Source organism: Capricornis sumatraensis, chromosome 4 (assembly GCF_032405125.1).
Source record: "Capricornis sumatraensis isolate serow.1 chromosome 4, serow.2, whole genome shotgun sequence".
Taxonomy (NCBI): domain Eukaryota; kingdom Metazoa; phylum Chordata; class Mammalia; order Artiodactyla; family Bovidae; genus Capricornis; species Capricornis sumatraensis.
The window spans coordinates 109785099-109806637 of record NC_091072.1 but is presented as its reverse complement, the minus strand read 5'-3'; the positions used below and the strand labels follow the sequence as shown (position 1 = coordinate 109806637).

The 21539-nt window shown below is 37.3% G+C and overlaps 1 protein-coding gene and 1 pseudogene across 1 annotated transcript in view; both read left to right on the top strand.

Annotated features, from left to right (window-relative positions):
- Positions 1 to 21539, top strand: part of NUP37 (nucleoporin 37) — a 53222-nt gene that overhangs the window by 22055 nt on the left and 9628 nt on the right. The window contains exon 6 of the mRNA XM_068972029.1: positions 20923 to 21013. Coding sequence (XP_068828130.1) covers positions 20923 to 21013 — 91 coding nt within the window. The remainder of the gene's footprint in view (positions 1 to 20922; positions 21014 to 21539) is intronic.
- LOC138077973 (protein farnesyltransferase/geranylgeranyltransferase type-1 subunit alpha pseudogene) lies at positions 7400 to 8433 on the top strand (annotated as a pseudogene).

Below are 21539 nucleotides of genomic sequence, written 5' to 3'. Positions count from 1 at the left end.
ATTCAGAATGAAGATAGTCTCACTTGTACTAATGTCTCAGTCTATCCATTAAAAGTTTTGACTTGTTTGTCTCTTAATACAGAGAATGAATGTATAGAGAATAAATTTGTAGACTAGTTCATCCAGACAGCAAATGTCAGGTATCTACTATGTGCCAGGCACTGTGCTAGGTTCTTTGTAATCACCGATATATTTTAAACCTGTAAATAATCATTTCAGAACCATTTTAAGCTTCTCTAAGACTCACACAGGTGTTTTATTTCCTGTAAATGAATTATAATAAAAATAATATTGCTAAATATTTTATGGAGTACTTTACTGCATACTAACCACACTGAGTGCCTTACCTATGTAAGTTTAATTTTTTAAATACTATTTTTTAAATTACCTATGTAATTTTAATTTTTACAACACATCTGAGATAGGTTCTATTTTTACCCTCCTTTTATAAGATGGGGATACAGGGCATAGAGAGGCTAATAATTTGTGGAAAAGGACATAACTATTAAGGAGAGGAACTCAAATATCAGGCAGTCTGACTCTAGTACCTGCACTCTTAATTCATTCACCCTTCTCAGTGGCAATTTTCAAATTCATCCTGTGAGAAGATAGTATTTGTATCTAATATTTTAGATATTTCTTACTAATGTGCATTCTGTAATATGACTTTTTATTTAAGATTTCATCTAGTTTTAATATTCTGTAATATCTGCAAGTTCTTAAGAAAATTGAGTTCTCATTTAACAGTTCTTTATCTGTCCCAATACTACCTTTTTGTAAACATTTTCTAAAGTGTACTATACAATTTTGGGGGGGCGGTCCTAAGATGGCAGAGGAATAGGACGGGGAGACCACTTTCTCCCGCACAAATTCATCAAAAGAATATTTGAACGCTGAGTAAATTCCACAAACAACTTCTGAATGGCAGCAGAAAAGCAGCCCATTGTCTTCGAAAGGAGGTAGGAAAAAGTATAAAAGATAGAGAGACAAAAAAGATAGGGACAGAGATCCATCCCAGGAAGGGAGTCTTAAAAAAGAGAGGTTTCCAAACACCAGGAAACACTCTCACTGGCAAGTCTGTGGTGAGCCTTGGAACCTCAGAGGGCAACATAACTGGGGAGAAAAAATAAATAAATAATTAAAAAACCCACAGATTAAGTGCCCAACAGTAACTCCCAGCAGAGAAGCAGTGCAGATGCCTGCATCCTCCACTTGCAAACGGGGGCTGGACAGAGAGGTGCGGGCTGCATTGCTTAGAGGAAGGGCCTGGCCTGAATGCCCCAAGGGCAATCTGAAGGAACTAACTTGAGATACCAAACCAGACTTCTGGATAGCTACCCTGTGAAAAGCCCTAACCTAAAACACTGCCAGGCCCGCTCACCAAACAAAGGACTGATTAGAGTTAGCTGGCTGCAGACAGACCCATCCCCCACTGGAGACAGGCAGGGGAGGGCAGCCAGAGCCGGAAGGGGTTAGTCATGCCCCAGAGAGGCATCATCTACCAAACTGCAAGCAGGCTTCGTTGCTAACCAAGATTTCTTGGGATTCTGGACAGTCGACATCTGCCTGAGAAGGTGCGCCGGCTATACACCCAGAAACCCGAGCGGCAGGGATGGGGGAGGCGATAAGTCACAGTGACTGCACTCACCAAACACCTGGTCACCTGAGCTGCTTGGACCTGGGAAGGCGACAAAACGCAGGCCCAACCAAGTCTGCGCCTTTGTGGAGTACCCGAGTGCCTGAACCTAAGCGGCTTAGGCCTGGGAAATGCATACAACCCAGGACCAGCCTTAGACAGTTCCTGGCAGAGCAACCTAGAACCTAAGCAGTGTAGACAGGAAAACACACACGCTGTGAGCAGGGGCAAACCCAGTGTAGCCGAGACACTGGGAGCACTCCCCACAGACGCCAGTGTTATTTGTTTGCAGTGTTCCTCCCTCCCCACAGCATGACTGAACAAGTGAGCCTAAAAAAGTGTCCACCACCACCCCCTTTAGACACTGAAGAGACCAGCAAACAAAAGAAACTAAAACAGAAGGAACCGCCTTGGAAGTGACAGTTGGAGAAGTCTTGAGGCTACTGTAAGAATAAGACTGAAAACCAGAGGCAGAAGCTTAAGTCCAAATCCTGAGAACACCAGAGAACTCCTGACTCCAGGGAACATTAATCCACAAGAGTTCATCCAAAAGCCTCCATACCTACACTGAAACCAAGCTCCACCGAAGGGCCAACAAGCTCCAGAGCAAGACATACCACACAAATACTCCAGCAACGCAGGAACATAGCCCTGAGCTTCAATTTACAGGCTCTCCAAAGTCACTCAAAATCCACTGACATTTCATAACTCAGTACTGGAAACTTCATTGCACTCCAGAGAGAAGAAATCCAGCTCCACCCACCAGAACACCAACACAAGCTTCTCTAACCAGGAAACCTTGACAAGCCACCTGTCCAACCCCACCCACAGCGAGGAAACTCCACAATAAAGAGAATTCCACAAACTGCCAGAATACGGAAAGGCCACCCCAAACACAGCAATATAAACAAGATGAAGAAGCAGAGAAATACCCAGCAGGTAAAGGAACAGGATAAATGCCCACCAAACCAAACAAAAGAGAAAAGAGATAGGGAAACTACCTGATAAAGAGTTCCAAATAATGATAGTGAAAATGATCCAAAATATTAAAAACAAAATGCAGTTACAGATAAATAGCCTGGAGACAAGGATTCAGAAGATGCAAGGATTCAGAAGATGCAAGAAAGGTTTAACAAGGACTTAGAAGAAATAAAAAAGAGTCAATCAATAATGAATAATGCAATAAATGAGATCAAAAACACTCTGGAGGGAACCAACAGTAGAATAATGGAGGCAGAAGATAGGATAAGTGAGGTAGAAGATAGAATGGTAGAAATAAATGAAACAGAGGAAAAAAGAAAAACGAATTAAAACAAATGAGGACAATCTCAGACCTCTGGGACAATATGTCAAACACCCCAACATTCGAATCATAGGAGACCCAGAAGAAGAAGAAAAAAGAAAGACCATGAGACAATACTTGAGGAGATAATAGTTGAAAACTTCCCTACAATAGGGAAGGAAATAGCCACCCAAGTCCAAGAAACCCAGAGAATCTCAAACAGGATAAACCCAAGGCGATTCACCCCAAGACACATATTAATCAAATTAACAAAGATCAAACACAAAGAACAAATATTAAAAGCAGCAAGGGAAAAACAACAAATAACACACAAGGGGATTCCCATAAGGATAACAGCTGATCTTTCAACAGAAACTCTTCAGGCCAGGAGGGAATGGCAGGACATACTTAAAGTGATGAAAATAACTTACAGCCCAGATTACTGTACCCAGCAAGGATCTCACTCAAATATGAAGGAGAAATCGAAAGCTTTACAGACAAGCAAAAGCTGAGAGAATTCAGCACCACCAAAACAGCTCTCCAACAAATGCTAAAGGATCTTCTCTAGACAGGAAACACAGAAAGGGTGTATAAAGTCGAACCCAAAACAACAAAGTAAATGGCAACGGGATCATACTTATCAATAATTACCTTAAATGTAAATGGATTGAATGCCCCAACCAAAAGACAAAGACTGGCTGAATGGATACAAAAACAAGACCCCTGTATATATTGTCTACAAGAGACCCACCTCAAAACAAGGGACACATACAGACTGAAAGTGAAGGGCTGGAAAAAGATATTCCATGCAAATAGAGACCAAAAGAAAGCAGTAGTAGCAATACTCATATCAGATAAAATAGACTTTAAAACAAAGCCTGTGAAAAGAGACAAAGAAGGACACTACATAATGATCAAAGGATCAATTCAAGAAGCTATAACAACTGTAAATATATATGCACCCAACATAGGAGCACCACAATATTTAAGACAAATGCTAACAAGTATGAAAGGGGAAATTAACACAATAATAGTGAGAGACTTTAATACCCCACTCACACCTATGGATAGATCAGCTAAACAGAAAATTAAAGAAACACAAACTTTAAATGGTACAATAGACCAGTTAGACCTAATTGATATCAATAGGACATTTCACCCCAAAACAATGAATTTCACCTTTTTCTCCAGCACACACGGAACCTTCTCCAGAATAGATCACATCCTGGGCTATAAATACAGCCTTGGTAAATTCAAAAAAATTGAAATCATTCCAAGCATCTTGTCTGACCACAGTGCAGTAAGATTAGATGTCAATTACAGGAGAAAAACTATTAAAAATTCCAACATATGGAGGCTGAACAACACACTGGTGAATAACCAACAAATCACAGAAGAAATCAAAATCTGCATAGAAACGAATGAAAATGAAAACAACCCACAACCTGTGGGACACTGTAAAAGCAGTACTAAGAGGAAGATTCATAGCAATACAGGCTTACTTCAAGAAACAAGAAAAAAATAAATAACCTAACTCTACACCTAAAGCAACTAGAAAAGGAAGAAATGAAGGACCCCAGGGTGAGTAGAAGGAAAGAAATCTTAAAAATTAGGGCAGCTGCTGCTGCTGCTGCTGAGTAGCTTCAGTCGTGTCCAACTCTGTACAACCCCATAGACAGCAGCCCACCAGACTCCCCGCATCCCTGGGATTCTCCAGGCAAGAGTACTGGAGTGGGGTGCCATCGCCTTCTCCGAAAATTAGGGCAAAAATAAATGCAAAAGAAACAAAAGAGACCATAGCAAAAATCAACAAAGCCAAAAGCTGGTTCTTTGAGAAGATAAGTAAAATTGGCAAACCATTAGCCAGACTCATCAAGAAACAAAGGGAGAAAAACCGAATCAATAAAATTAAAAATGAAAATGGAGAGATCACAACAGACAACACAGAAATACAAACGATCATAAGAAACTACTATGAGCAATTATATGCCAATAAAATGGACAACTTGGAAGAAATGGACAAATTCTTAGAAAAGTATAACTTTCCAAAACTGAACCAGGAAGAAATAGAAAATCTTCGACCCATCACAAGCACAGAAATTGAAATTGTAGTCAGAAATCGTCCAGCAAACAAAAGCCCAGGTCCAGACAGCTTCACAGCTGAATTCTACCAGAAATTTAGAGAAGAGCTAACACCTATCCTACTCAAACTTCCAGAAAATTGCAGAGGAAGGTAAACTTCCAAACTCACTCCATGAGGCCACCATCACCCTCATACCAAAATCTGACAAAGATGCCACAAAAAATGAAAACTACAGGCCAATATCACTGATGAACATAGATGCAAAAATCCTTAACAAAATTCTAGCAATCAGAATCCAACAACACATTAAAAAGATACTACATCATGACCAAGTAGGCTTTATCCCAGGGATGCAAGGATTCTTCAGTATCCGTAAATCAATCAGTGTAATACACCACGTTAACAAATTGAAAGATAAAAACCATATGATTATCTCAATAGATGCAGAGAAAGCCCTTGACAGAATTCAACATCCATTTATGGTAAAAAAAAAAAAAACCCTCCAGAAAGCTGGAATAGAAGGAACATACCTCAACATAATAAAAGCTATATATGACAAACCCACAGCAAACATTATCCTCAATGGTGAAAAATTGAAAGCATTTCCCCTAAAGTCAGTAACAAGACAGGGGTGCCCACTCTCACCACTACTATTCAATATACTTATGGAAGTTTGGCCACAGCAATCAGAGAAGAAAAAGAAATAAAAGGAATCCAGATTGGAAAAGAAGTAAAACTCTCATTGTTTGCAGATGACATGATCCTCTACGTAGAAAACCCTAAAGACTCCACCAGAAAATTACTAGAGCTAATCAATGAATATAGTAAAGTTGCAGGATATAAAATCAACACCCAGAAATCCCTTGCATTCCTGTACACTAATAATGAGAAAATAGAGAAATTAAGGACAATTCCATTCACCATTGCAACAAAAAGAATAAAATACTTGGGAATATATCTACCTAAAGAAACAAAATACCTATATATAGAAAACTATAAAACACTGGTGAAAGAAATCAAAGAGGACACTAATAGATGGAGAAATATACCATGTTCATGGATCAGAAGAATCAATATAATAAAAATGAGTATACTACCCAAAGCAATCTATAGATTCAATGCAATCCCTATCAAGCTACCAATGGTATTTTTCACAGAGCTGGAACAAATAATTTCACAATTTGTGTGGAAATACAAAAAACCTCAAATAGCCGAAGCAATCTTGAGAAAGAAGAATGGAACTGGAGGAATCAACCTGCCTGACTTCCGGCTCTACTACAAAGCCACAGTCATCAAGACAGTATGGTACTGGCACAAAGACAGAAATCTAGATCAGTGGAACAAAATAGAAAGCCCAGAGACAAATCCACGCACCTGTGGACACCTTCTCTTTGACAAAGGAGGCAAGAAAATACAATGGAGAAAAGACAATCTCCTTAACAAGTGTTGCTGGGAAAACTGGTCAAGCACTTGTAAAAGAATGAAATGAGAACACTTTCTAACACCATACACAAAAATAAACTCAAAATGGATTAAAGCTCTAAACGTAAGACCAGAAACTATAAAACTCCTAGAGGAGAACATAGGCAAAACACTCTCTGACATAAATCACAGCAGGATCCTCTATGACCCACCTCCCAGAATATTGGAAATAAAAGCAAAAATAAACAAATAGGACCTAATTAAAATTAAAAGCTTCTGCACACCAAAGGAAACTATAAGCAAGGTGAAAAGACAGCCTTCAGAATGGGAGAAAATGATAGCCAATGAAGCAACTGACAAAAAATTAATCTCAGAAATATACAAGCAATTCCTGCAGCTCAATTCCAGAAAAGTAAACAGCCCAATCAAAAAATGGGCCAAAGAACTAAACAGACATTTCTCTAAAGAAGACATACAGATGGCTAACCAACACATGAAAAGATGCTCAACCTCACTCATTATCAGAGAAATGCAAATCAAAACCACAATGAGGTACCATTTCACCCCAGTCAGAATGGCTGCTATCCAAAAGTCTACAAGAAATAAATGCTGGAGAGGCTGTGGAGAAAAGGGAACCCTCTTACACTATTGGTGGGAATGCAAACTAGTATAGCCACTATGGAGAACAGTGTGGAGATTCCTTAAAAAACTGGGAATAGAACTGCCATACTACCCAGTAATCCCACTGCTGGGCATACACATGGAGGAAACTAGAATTGAAAGAGACACGTGTACCCCAGTGTTCATCGCAGCACTGTTTATAATAGCCAGGACATGGAAGCAACCTAGATGTCCATCAGCAGATGAATGGATAAGAAAGCTGCGGTAGCCCCGGTGGCGGGGCCTCCTCCACCTCCTCAGCTCGGGGCAGAGCAGTGATGGCAGCTGCCAGCTGGGTTGGGAGGTTGAGCAGGGCAAGGAGCCCAGTCAGTTGGAGCTGCCGCAGCCTCCTTAGCCCCATCCTCCTCCGCCGCCTCCCCAGCCGCCGCAGGAAGAGGTGGTGGCAGCAGCGTCCCCTATGGACAACTGGTTCCTGAGTCTGGACTTGCCCACCTATGTCCTGTACAGGTTCAGAGCAGAATGAGCTGAAATAGATCCAGTGCTGCAGAATGATGGCCCCAATCCAGTGGTCAAGATCACTTATAGTGAGAAATTTCAGGACATCTATGATTATTTCCGGGCTGTCCTGCAGCGTGACAAGAGAAGTGAGCAGGCTTTTAAATTAACCAGAGATGCTATTGAGTTAAATGCAGCCAATTACACAGTGTGGCATTTCCGGAGAGTACTCCTAAAGTCACTTCAGAAGGATCTACATGAGGAAATGAACTACATCTTGGCAATAATCGAGGAGCAGCCCAAAAACAATCAAGTTTGGCATCATAGGCGAGTGCTGGTGGAATGGCTGAGAGACCCGTCACAGGAGCTTGAGTTTATTGCAGATATTCTTACTCAGGATGCAAAGAATTATCATGCCTGGCAACACCGACAATGGGTTATTCAGGAATTTAAACTTTGGGATAATGAACTGCAATATGTAGACCAACTTCTTAAAGAGGATGTGAGAAATAACTCTGGAACCAAAGATATTTTGTAATTTCTAAAACTACAGGCTATAATGATCATGCTATATTGGAGAGAGAAGTCCAGTACACTCTGGAAATGATCAAACTAGTCCCACATAATGAAAGTGCATGGAATTATTTGAAAGGGATTTTGCAGGATCGTGGTCTTTCCAAATATCCCAATCTGTTAAATCAATTACTTGATTTACAACCAAGTCACAGCTCTCCCTACCTAATTGCCTTTCTCGTGGACATCTATGAAGACATGCTAGAAAACCAGTGTGACAACAAGGAGAACATTCTTAATAAAGCATTTGAGGTTAAAAAAAAAGCTGTGGTACATATACACAATGGAGTATTACTCAACCATTTAAAAGAATACATTTGAATCACTTCTAATGAGGTAGATGAAACTAGAGCCTATTGTACAGAGTGAAGTAAGCCAGAAAGAGAAACCCCAACACATATGTATGGAATTTAGAAAGGTAGTAACAATAACCCTGTATGCGAGACAGCAAAAGAGACAGATGTATAGAACAGTCTTTTGGACTCTGTGGGAGAGGGTGAGAGTGGGATGATTTGGGAGGATGGCATTGAAACATGTTATACATTCTATATTATTCTAACATAATATACATTCTATATTATCATATGTGAAACGAATCGCCAGTCCAGGTTCGATGCATGATACAGGATGCTCGGGGCTGGTGCACTGGGATGACCCAGAGGGATGGTATAGGGAGGGAGGTGGGAGGGGGGTTCAGGATGGGGAACGCATGTACACCAGTGGCGGATTCATGTCAATGTATGGCAAAACCAATACAATATTGTAAAGAAAAGAAAAAAGAATGAGAAAAAAGTGTACAATTTTGAATGAACCTCATAGAAAATATAACCTATCAAAATATATAATGATAAAAATATTTTGATTGTACCACATTTCTATAAAATATTAATATTTTAATATTATATAATAAAATGTTTTAATTATATTACACATATCCATAAAAAAGCAAGTAGTTATAGAATAGCAGTACAGTGTATATACGTTCAGACATGACCACATAAGAAGATATAGTAAAATGTAGTCTTTTTACTCTTTACAAGGAATAAATTTGCATATTGGAAAAATAAGATAACAGGAAAATGTAAGGCAGAGGCAAAGCTGCCAAGCTGCACAATTCCAGGGCTATGGCTTACAGAGTACAATGTAAATAGTGCCATCTGGAGTTCTGCAATGTCATAACCTTGAGCAGAACTTGGTATTAGACTAAAAACTGAAGTCGGTAGTAATTAAAAAAAAAAATTATACTATGGGAAGTGAAAGTGTATGGAAATAAAAGCTAATCAAAATAGAAATAACCTGACAAGACATATTATAGGATGTCAAGTTGAAAAAATAGGGAAGGATAATAATCTTGCAAATTAGCCAATTTTTATATGGATGGTGTCAGAGTAATTCACTGTTACAACATGGGATGGAACACTAACAAAGATTGAAAAAAACATATTTCCTCTCTTGAAATGGCCCCACCTATTAGGCTCCACCTAATACTAGGCCCCATCTAGTATTTCTCAATTTTACTGTGACATTCAAAAGTCATGTAGAATGGCTAGCATTCCTGGTTCCCTTTCACTAAATGCTTGTAGCACCCCACTCATTAGGACAATCAGAAATGTTTAACTAGGTGTTGGAACCATGCCCTGTTGAGAAATTTTGATTCAGTTAATAGTAAGTGACCATACTAAGTGTTTTATATAAATTAATTCATTTACTCCTCAAAAATACAGTTTGGTAGATTCTCCAATTGAAGTTTTTATCTTTTTATATTATTGAAAAAGCAAATGTTCATATTATTTCTGTGCCCTGATCAAAGTCAAGCATTATGTAGGGTTTAATAAAATTGATAGAATTATACTTAGTGTAATATCTACAGACATGTTTTCATCTTCTGCTTGGGAAGAATTTATCATTTTTGAAAGATACTTTTGCTAAAACACTCTAGTGCCAATTCTTGAAACGAAGATGTCATATTCATTCATGTGTCATTAGGCCAACTTTCAGATGAGGAGCAAGAAAGGAGAAATGGAGTTTTGTAGAGGACAAGGAAAATGACCCTAGAGTAGACTGCCCTTTTCACTAAGGGATTTTGCAGGGTCAGCCATGCTTGGCTACCTTAGAGTCATCCCAGCCCTAGAAGAGTACCCTCTTAAGTATTTAGTGAGTGAGTGAAGGAATGAATACAATCCTGTATCTGTCACCATGTCTTTATTAAAAAAAATGCCATTACCAAACAAACATCTGACAAGAGATGTGTTTAAGAAAAGAATTCCCAAGTAAATCATAGGATTGCTAGTCATTCGGCCTCATGTTAGAACACCATTCTTTTATGGTCCGTCTTCATGTCCTCCATATATAGATCTATCATATACATACATTTATGTACAGGAAAATATAAGTACTAGTACTTGAAATTATGACCTAGCATCATCTGAAGAAAGTTAAAATTATTTTTGAGAGGTAAGTAAATGCATATTTAGAAAGATTTATTATCCCCTTCCTTCTCAAAGAAGGTAAAAATGGTGTTTAAGTGTTTAATGGGTTAAGCTTATTATTTTAAAAACTCACTAATACAGAACATCTCATCCCTAGTCAGTGCCAAATAACAGATGTTCTTGTATATTAAAAACAGTACCGTTCTGTAAGAACAAGTCAGATCAACAAGTATTTATTAAACATGTTTAGTATAGCCAACATTTAGTACTTTGGGGGATACAAAAGAAATAGAAGATGCAGTACTCACTGTAACTACAGAAGATGTCAGAACTAAATCCATTTCCTCCTCCTCCCCAGTAATCTTTTAAAATATTAGATAAAATTTATGGTGAAGGAAAATTGGCTTCCAAAAACCAAGGAATTCTTAGTTCAAGACTAAAATAATAGAGGCGTGCAATGTCCCATTCACTTTGTCTATAAAACATGGAATATTAGTAGTTGTCATGTTCTAGCGGTCATCAATTTAACTAGAATGGGCGGAAGGGTGGGACATAAAAAATAATGATTTTTTAAGAAATATAACCAAATTGCTAGATAAGGGAATACTGAATTATCTTAGATATCCACTAAGCCAGTAATGCTGTTTTTTGAAAATTATTATGAGAGAAATAGAATGTTTATCAACTGTCTTCCATATATCCCATGTTAGCTAAATTCTTCCCATAATACTTCTGCTCATGTATATTTGCATCTTTAAGATCCACAGTTAAGACAGTGTTCCTCCCCGAACCCCACCCCAGCTAAGATCACAAAATAAGTGATTTACTTAAAATTAGTCCTTATGGGAAACAGAGAAGAATGGAGACTGAGAGCCTTCTGAAGACAGGCCAAGAGAGCATTGCTTGGAAGATCAATCTGCATTTAGGAGCAGTTAAATGATGCCTGATAATTACAGATACAAAGTGAGATCAGGAGAATGTATACTATTCATTATAATGTATGGTTAAATAATTACAGAAATAAAGTTTTCTGCTTGTCTTCTAAAATTTCCTCTAGTTTTTTATAACATTTTGAATCAAGGTAATTATTTCATAGTTCTAATAAGAGCTTTAAGAATGAGATAAAAGAGACAGCTTGTATTGAATTTACCTCTAGTAAGTGAAATGTAAGGATTTAATGTCTTTATAAGAACGATCCAAAAATTATAGTAAAATCTTTTGATCACCTTTGCAGATCTCTGTTAAGTCAAGGCCATGAAATAGTGTGTTAATAAAAGAGTATAATAGAGTGAAAAGTTATAAAATGATGAAAGAATTTTCTGAAATTTCATATGATCGTGTACTGGTAATACCACTGTGGTGTTCAGCCCTTTGATCTCTCATGTGCTCTTGGAAATGAAATATAAAACCAGTACTTCATAAAGCGTATCACCCTATCAGTGACTGCAGTAACTTAAAGCTTGCTTTTTAGCCATTGTAGCCATTGTGTGGTTGTAAGAAGTGAATTGTACGAATAATAACCATATTCTTGAAACATATCCATTCAAGTTTATTTTGAAAGTCCATTAATGTAACTGATAAGGAGTACCTTCCCTCTTCTGTAGCATATAGTCAAATAACTTAGAAAGTATATCGAAATTTTTCTTGAAAGTAATGAAAGGGGAGTATTTCCTGGGTAGTATTACTGGTGTTTGTGTTAAGGTTTATGTTAGTTAAAGGAAAAGTCCTTTTATTCTGAATTCCTTGAAGATGAAATAACTAAATATCTGTTTGAAAACTACCATATGCTATTTCTTTGCAGTTGAGAGTTTAATTTCGAGGTTTATTTTTAAATCTGACAAAATATCTCACAATTCCTATGCTTCAGAAATGTTTGTCTTTGTAAGTTAAATAAGATGTCACTTCTCCTCTGGGGTGGCCCTCAGGTATGATAAATTGGTAGTTTCTGCTGCATTTGTTTATATTTTTAAGAAAAAATGAAGGAATGACATATAAACGTGTAAGATTTTTTTTAACCCCTCCGAAGCTTCATGATGTATAATAGTAGATTGTTGTTTGTGTGGTAAAGTTGGTTTATTAGTATTATATTTGAATCAGGCCACTTCCTCTCCCTTTCAAAGTACAGCCTTTGATTATTGACTCTATTTTTGACTTATAAATTTTTGTGTTCATAAATTTTAATATTATTTGTAGACAAGTCAATATAAAGGTATCACAGCTTAGATGTACAAATAATAGAGCATGAATGTTCCTATCATGGATTACACCTTTTTCTTAAGCACTCATTCATGTGATTTTCAGAAACCACTTTGTTTAGTCTTTTTAGTTAAAACATCTTAGTTTATTCTGTTTTAATAGTCTTTTGTGGGTAGTAACCCAGAAGGTAATTTACTTCTCAGGATATCTCCTTGCCCTCTTCCTTCCCCAAACACTTCCTGGGTACAGGGAGAATCTAATAAAACTTCTGGGCACGAGGAGGGATAGCTGTATATCTGGCCTTCACACTGTCCTCTGGTTGATTAATAATTTTTAATTATTGACAGATAAAATAGCGTAAGTAATTATCTTTCATTTTCACCCTTATAATTCTTCTTGTCAGTAAAATTTCTGGTAGTCCATTTCATCTATTATTAATACTATTTGCTTAGTAGTATCAAGTATTGATTTTTTTTAAAAAGCAGAATTAGTCTAATATTTTTTCTGAGTATATTTGAAACACTAACATATCCTGAAAGTATCCTTTGCAAAATTTTTATTTTACACTGTCATGCCATTTTGTGGGCTTCCCTGGTAGCTCAGCTGGTAAAGAATCCACCTGCAATTCAGGAGACCCCAGTTCAACTCCTGGGTCGGGAACCCCTGGAGAAGGGAATGGCCACCCACTCCACTATTCTGGCCTGGAAAATTCCGTGGACTGTATACTCCGTGGGGTTGCAAAGAGTCGGACACAACTGAGCGACTTTCACTTTTTTCACCATTTTGTCACCTCCACTGTTAAAGCCTTTCCCTACCTATCAAAGTTCTCTATAGTCTAAGCCACAAGCTGACAGTTTATTCATTCATCTCTTTAACCTCCCATATCCCTGTCAAGATTTGTCTACCTAATCCCTAGATTTGTGCTTTCAATTATTTGATTCCCCACCTCTGAACTACTTTTCCCAGTAGTAGTTAATTCCCCACTTAAACCCAGATATTTTAGCACTGAATAGTTTTATAATTTGTTTCACTCTTCCTCCTATTTGTGTGTTCACTTACTGTGGAAAGATACCACATTTTCTCCTTTTTTGAATCATCCATAGCATGGTGAGTGACTTAGTGATTGATTAGTAGGAAATGAAGGGGGAGAATCCTCATTTTGCTGTCACAAACTCAGTGAAAATTATGTTTCTTGTCTAGGAGTGTTGAAGGTCTCTTTCCTGTACAAGTAATGTTTGTAAAGTGCCTTCTCATCTTTATAACTACATCTAAGTATTACTTTTATTCTTTTATATTTAATTAATCAACACAGTGATTCATGTGTTCCAGTCCTGTCTTTTAAAAGGATTATGGTTTATATTTTTCACTTTACCAGTTAGAAAGGGCCAAATGAATACAGATGTGTCATTTAATGTCATCTATTCCTTCTTTTGTCTATGTTGTAAATATTTGGTAGCAGAAATTTCCTTCTGTATGAACTCCTTAATAGACAATGAGCTGCCAATTAAAAATGGAAAATAAAATTATCCAGGAAATTTCCTTTTGAATTTTCAGGGCGAACACGTCCCTCTAAGTAAAAGACCTCTTGAGAATATCTTGGCCATCCCCTATAAGCCAGCACCCAATTTATGAGACCTTTTTCTTAAGTAAATGGGACACTTACCATTTAAGTACCATATGGTTGCTGCTGCTACTAAGTCACCTCAGTCATCTCTGATTGTGTGACCAGAGTCGGCAGCCCACCAGATTCCCCCGTCCCTGGGATTCTCCAAGCAAGAACACTGAGTGGGTTGCCATTTCCTTCTCCAACCATATGGTTCGGTTCAGTTAAGTCTCTCAGTCATGTCCGACTCTTTGCGACCCCATGAATCGCAGCATGCCAGGCCTCTCTGTCCATCACCAACTCCCGGAGTTCACTCAGACTCACGTCCATCGAGTCAGTGATGCCATCCAGCCATCTCATCTGCTCTGTCGTCCCCTTCTCCTGCCCACAATCCCTCCCAGCATCAGAGTCTTTTCCAGTGAGTCAACTTTCACATGACGTAGCCAAAGTACTGGAGCTTCAGCTTCAGCATAAGTCCCTCCAAAGAAATCCCAGGGCTGATCTCCTTCAGAATGGACTGGTTGGATCTCCTTGCAGTCCAAGGGACTCTCAAGAGTCTTCTCCAACACCACAGGTCAAAAGCATCAATTCTTTGGCGCTCAGCTCTCTTCACAGTCCAACTCTCACATCCATACATGACCACTGGAAAAACCATAGCCTTGACTAGACGGACCTTTGTTGGCAAAGTAATGTCTCTGCTTTTGAACATGCTATCTAGGTTGGTCATAACTTTTCTTCCAAGGAGGAAGCGTCTTTTAATTTCATGGCTGCCGTGATTTTGGAGCCCCCAAAAATGAAGTCTGACACTGTTTCAACTGTTTCCCCATCTATATGCCATGAAGTAATGGGACCAGATGCCATGATCTTCATTTTCTGAATGTTGAGCTTTAAGCCAACTTTTTCACTCTCCACTTTCACTTTCATCAAGAGGCTTTTTAGTTCCTCTTCACTTTCTGCCATAAGGGTGGTGTCATCTGCATATCTGAGGTTATTGATATTTCTCTCAGCAATCTTGTTTCCAGCTTGTGCTTCTTCCAGCCCAGCGTTTCTCATGATGTACTCTGCAGAGAAGTTAAATAAGCAGGGTGACAATATACAGCCTTGAGGTACTCCTTTTCCGATCTGGAACCAATCTGTTGTTCCATGTCCAGTTCTGTTGCTTCCTGACCTGCACATAGGTTTCTCAAGAGGGAGGTCAGGTGCTCTGGTATTCCCATCTCTTTCAGAATTTTCCACAGTTGATTGTGATCCACACAGTCAAAGGCTTTGGCATAGTCAGTAAAGCAGAAGTAGATGTTTTTGTGGAACGCTCTTGCTTTTTCCATGATCCAGCGGATGTTGGCAGTTTGATCTCTGGTTCCTCTGCCTTTTCTAAAACCAGCTTGAATATCTGGAAGTTCACGGTTCATATATTGCTGAAGGCTGGCTTGGAGAATTTTGAGCATTACTTTAGAAGAGTGTGAGATGAATGCAATTGTGCAGTAGTTTGAACATTCTTTGGCATTGCCTTTCTTTGGGATTGGAATGAAAACTGACCTTTTCCAGTCCTGTGTCCACTGCTGAGTTTTCCAAACTTAATATTCTACTGAAAAGCACTCAGCCTGAAATGAAGCAATAATTTTGACAATGAACTACCAAAAGTAAGATAAGTTCCTAATCTTAGATCAGGATACCTCTTCACCTGTACATCAAAGAACTAAATCTGAGAGTTCTGCTTAAGACCACAGAGTTGAGAGGGGTGGGGAAGTTATAGTCATAGTCAAATTGCATCAAAACTGTCATTTTATTTACCTCAAGAGTAATGCTGTCTGTATCCAGTGCTCTTAGGTTCAGTCTATATTATTGATTTCTTAATATGTCACCGTTACCTTAAAAGCTTTTGTTTTGAAATTTCCTTTGCAAACATTTGAATAGGTATACATACATGTTTTATATAGCTCCTGATTTTTGACCATAGTAGTTTAACTTGATAATGTTATATTTTTATACTTTTACAAAGTCTATTATCTTTCAATATGTTTTATTATGTGTATTAAGAAAGTTATAAACCCTTATAGCTTTTCTTTTTCTTGCTATACCACTTGCCTGAAAAGTATGCTTCTTCAGTTATAATGAACTTTTAGGTAATTTTACATATTATAAACAAATATACTAGCAATAAATTTGGAAATATTAAAATATGAATTTATGGGGGTTTTTTCCCAGTTATAGTAGAAACTCTTATCTAACATGGTTGAACTTGCAGTTCCTTAGATAACCAAAACGTCAGCAAACTTAGGAAATCATTTTAAAGCAATGTCTACTTAACTTATTTAATTCACTTTTTTTTATTTTTGTTTCCACTTGATCTTTGTTGCTGCACGTGGGCTAGTTGCAGAGAACAGGGCTGCTGTCCAGTTGTGGTATGTGGACTTGCCATTGCTGTGGCTACTCTTGTGCAGAGCACAGGCTGTAAGCCGGCCGGTTTCAGTAGTTGCAGCACATGGGCTCAGTAGTTGCAGCTCACAGGCTCTAGTGCATGGGCTCGATAGTTACAGCACCAGGGGCTTAATTGTTCTGCGGCATGTGGAATCTTCTTGGACCAGGAATTGAACTCATATCCCATGCATGGGCAGATGGGTTCTTATCCAGGGCACCACCAGGGAAGTCTTACCTTATTTTAATAATGTATATATGAAAATTTGCCAATTTTTTGGTATAGACCAAGGATTTTGTTTTTCTTAAATTATGTGCCCATTGATTTGCTTTGGACTTCTTTTTTGCTTAAACCGCACCCATAATCCAGTGACTACAATGAAAACAAAATTTGTCAAACAGTCATAATTCAAATATAGCTAGGTTGTTGTTTTAATTATTTAATCTTTTGTAACTGTCATGCATGCCTAATTTAAGAGCATTTTTTTCATTTAGAAACTTACCTTCATTTAGTTACCATCAACTTAGTTCCATTGAAACAGTTCTTTCACATTCATATTTTGCCAGCTTATATAATTATGTAATTACAGTAGACTAATAAGCATGGGTTTACATGACTTACAAGCAGCAGTTCACTAAGCCCATTTTTCTGTGAGGTAAGCCTACAACAGATGCACATGTGAGCTATTAGAAAATAATCTTACTCTTGTCAGTTCTGGAGAGAGAAAAAGTAATCTTTCAGAAGGAGGTCAGTTAAGAGAGTTTTTACTATATATTGTGTTCACTGCATTTTAAAACTGATGGAAATTTATTCATTTACAAATACATGAAAATAACATAAAATGCAAGTGGAAAGGGAATGATTTGAGAAATCAACCTTACAGATAAGCTCAACTGAAAAGTTGTGCCTTTTGCTATTGAGACAAATAATTCTTTTAAGATTGTTTTGCCAGAAAATTTGTCAGAGAAAATTTAGGCATTTTCAGTTGGTGATTACAAAGAAAGATGAAAGGGGAAAAAAAGATAAATGAGTTACAGCCAGTCTTGAAACCTATTTGACAGTATACTTGCTAAAGTTGAATGTATTTGTAAGCTATGATCCAGTGAGTATCCAGAAAGTAGAGGTGGAAAGATGTGGGCATGTGTCAGTGTAAGAAAGGAATGGGTTTGTGGATGTCTATATTCACTAAAAGACATGTACAGGAAAATCTGTAGAAGGATTATTAGTAATGACTATAAATTAGAAACAACCTAAATGTTTGTCAGCAGTAGAATGGGTAAATACTTGGCAGTGTACTTATTTAATGGAATACTATGTACAGCAATGAGAATGAACAAAGGACAACATGCAGTAATGTTGGTAACTTTCACAAGATTTAATAATGAATAAAAGATGCCAGACCAAGAAAATACACTGGATAGTATTTTCCATAGGATTCCATCTTTATGATATCCAAAACCAGCAGAAGTCAGGATGGTGGGTACTTTTTGTGAGAATGCAAGAAAACAGGAGAAGAGTGTGGCAGAGAATGAAATGGTTAGATAGCATCACCGACTCAATGGATGTGAATCTGAGCAAACTCCAGGAGATAGTGAAGAACAAAGGAGCCTGCCGGGCTACAGTCCATGGGGTCAGAAAGAGTTGGACATGACTTAGCAACTGAACAGCAACAACAACAACAAAGGAAATAGGGACTATAAGGAAGCACAGATGACATTTGAAGTTCTGGAAATGCTATCTTAATCTGGATGCTTCAGGTGTGTTCTCTTTGAGCTGCATGCTTAAGATTTATGTATTTTTATTATTTATGGTATACTGCAAAAAAAGAAATGTGATTTCATCTGATGGGACTAAGTTAACTAGATGAGATATGTTGTAAAGACACAGGAAAATAAGTTGAGCTCCACAAAGAGAAGCTTAATTATAGAATCTATCAAAATGGGAAATAAAACCTAACAAGTTAAAGTGTACCATCTGTAGCTAATTTAGCTGTGATAACTCATTTCAGCCCAGTTGGTTGTATTTTGCATGCTTAGTACTTGGATTATGCAACTGCTGAGAATTATTTAATAAGCATATAATTATAAGCTATAAATCATTTTACCCTAATCCCATAAAGTAATCTGGATCACTCTGCTCATTTTTTAAATCAGTTTGGTTTTTTTGTTTGTTTTGTTTTTTCCCAAAATGTATCAGATTCTGTTCAGGTTAAATACTGTTTAAAAATGAGATTAAAATTTGGTTCAGTGGACAAGAATAAACTTCATTAGTTAGCTTGTTTTTATAGAATATCCACTTTTTAAATCTCTTTGGTTTCCTTCATTTGAAATTAAAAAGTCATGAAAATATCCTGATCTGTATTCATTCAATATAATAGCAAACAAAAGTCAAATATGTGTTAGAATAAAATCAAAAGAATGGAGCCTTTAAACCATTCTCTCATGGGATTCACTGAATATGCAAGACAAATTTCTGCTACTTCAATAGTGGTAAAATATATGCTAGCCCACTACTTTATTGTATAAACAGTAATAAAGAAGAAAGAAATATTCAGTTGCCTTGACTAATAATCTTATTTACTGTGGAAAATGGAAACACAATTGAATAAACCCATAGGAAATGTGATTCCAACCTCCTCAGTTAAATTGTAGTTGTCTCCCTATGTAGTAAATACAGATGAAGTGTTAATTTAGCGAGAGGAAAAAAAGTGTATGCTTCTTCTATTTAATCAAGTAGATAATCATTTTAAAGCATATTTATGTTAGTTTATATGTAACTAAGATATTTAAAGATTGGAGGTCCTATAATTTCTCTAGAAAGGAAAAATATTTAAATCCTGTGGTTTGGCCCAGAATAGTAGAGGCATTGTAAACTAAATATGTCTGCTTTCTTTGAAATAAAATTTTGCCTCAACCTTAAAAACATTCCCTAAGTTTCTTGAAACTGTTTTATGGTCCCTAATGAGATATGAACTATAATATAGACGAAAAAGTCCAAGGCATTCTAATAAATGCATTCAGTTCTTAAGGACCAGTTTCTGTGGACACTTTGCCAGCTACCCTTTACCTTCTGTCTCTTGCCATCCTAATTCTATGCCACACACTGTACCAGTGAGATATAACAATGATTGAATGTGAAGAATGAGCTCAAAAACCATTAGTCTAGATGAAGAATAGGACTTCTCACAAAAGAGTCATTACTGAGACTTCTGAATCTTGATCTCTTCTCTGGGGATGGGAAGAAAATTGAGATGGAAATTGAGTAGGTTCGTTGTAAGTGTTGAAGAGAGGGAAAGTACAGGGAACCAGATGCTTGTTCCTTCAGCCATTCTATCCTTTAATTTTTTATTAGTCAAGGCTCCTTTTGAGAAGAATTGAGGAAGTGAGCCATATCAGAAAAGGTAAATGATAGGAAATAGCCCTTGACCTGGGAACCCAAAGGCAGAAGGAGTGAGCAACTCCTATCTCCCTAAATTCACATCACCTCATACTAGCTTCTTTATGTTTAAAATGGGAGCACTGGGGTGGAAGAGAGGGGTGCAGGTGTATGTTTTAAGTACTCCTGGTAGAAATTATTGTTAATTGAAGTGACTACTGAAGGGGCTTCCCTGGTGATTCAGATGGTATGCCTACAATGCAGGAGACCTGGGTTCAATCCCTGGTTTGGGCAGATCCCCTAGAGAAGGAAGTGGCAACCCACTCCAGTACTCTTGCCTGGAAAATCCCATGGACAGAGGAGCCTGGTAGGCTACATACAGTCCATGGGATTGCAAAGAGTCAGACACAGCTGAGCAACTTCACTTTCACTCACTGAAGTAGCAATACAACCTGATTAGTGACCTAGAAACTTCAAGATTCTGTCCACAAAATAAAGAGTTCATGAATAATTTAATTTAGTTACTGTGTTATGGTATTGCTGTATTAGATTAATTAGAAAATGTATGTGACTGTTTTTCCATTATTGAATGTGGTAAAACTTAAATTCTTCATACTGATTTTACATTTTCTAAAATAATTATAATTGTTAAACAATTTTCTATAAAAGATGCTTTAAATACAGATATCTACCCTATAATCTCTAGTTGATAGCCTTGAATAAATGTAGGGAATTTCTTTTTTTTTAGCAGCATATCAAAAATTTTTAACATTATACTCCTGTTATTTCAGGATTTGGAACTTGGAAGGAATACAGACAGCTCATTTTGTTCTTCATTCCCCTGGAATGAGTGTGTGCTGGCATCCTGAAGAAACTTTTAAGGTCATTATTTATAACTTAGCTTTCTTTTATCAAGCGGAAAAGACATACAGATGTGAAATACCTGCACAAAGAAGAAAAAAAAAAATCAATGATTTGTTTTTCACCTCAGAGACTCTTAATTGTCACAAATGCATTTAGGTTAGTCTAGAACCTTATAAGTTCCCTGTAATCAAGTTTTTATTTGACAACCATCATCTATTTACTCAGAGTATACTTTTCATGCCTTTTGATAGGTTATAATCTACACTAATGCCTGGACTATCTAGTAAGCAGTATTTGTTTTAAAAAATATATGTTACATCCATGCTTGTGAGCCATAGTGTGTAAACAGAAAACATCAGTGGCATAAGACAAATTTGACCTAGCTGCAGTGGTATTCAATTTCTATTCAGACTAAAGCTTTCTAAAATTCTAAAAATACACTGAGTTATCAGTTGACCTAAATTCCATTGAGAAGATAGGAGCCATTCAACAAGAGTTCTGTCATTTGCCAATATCTTCTCCTGGGCATTACTCTACATTCCAG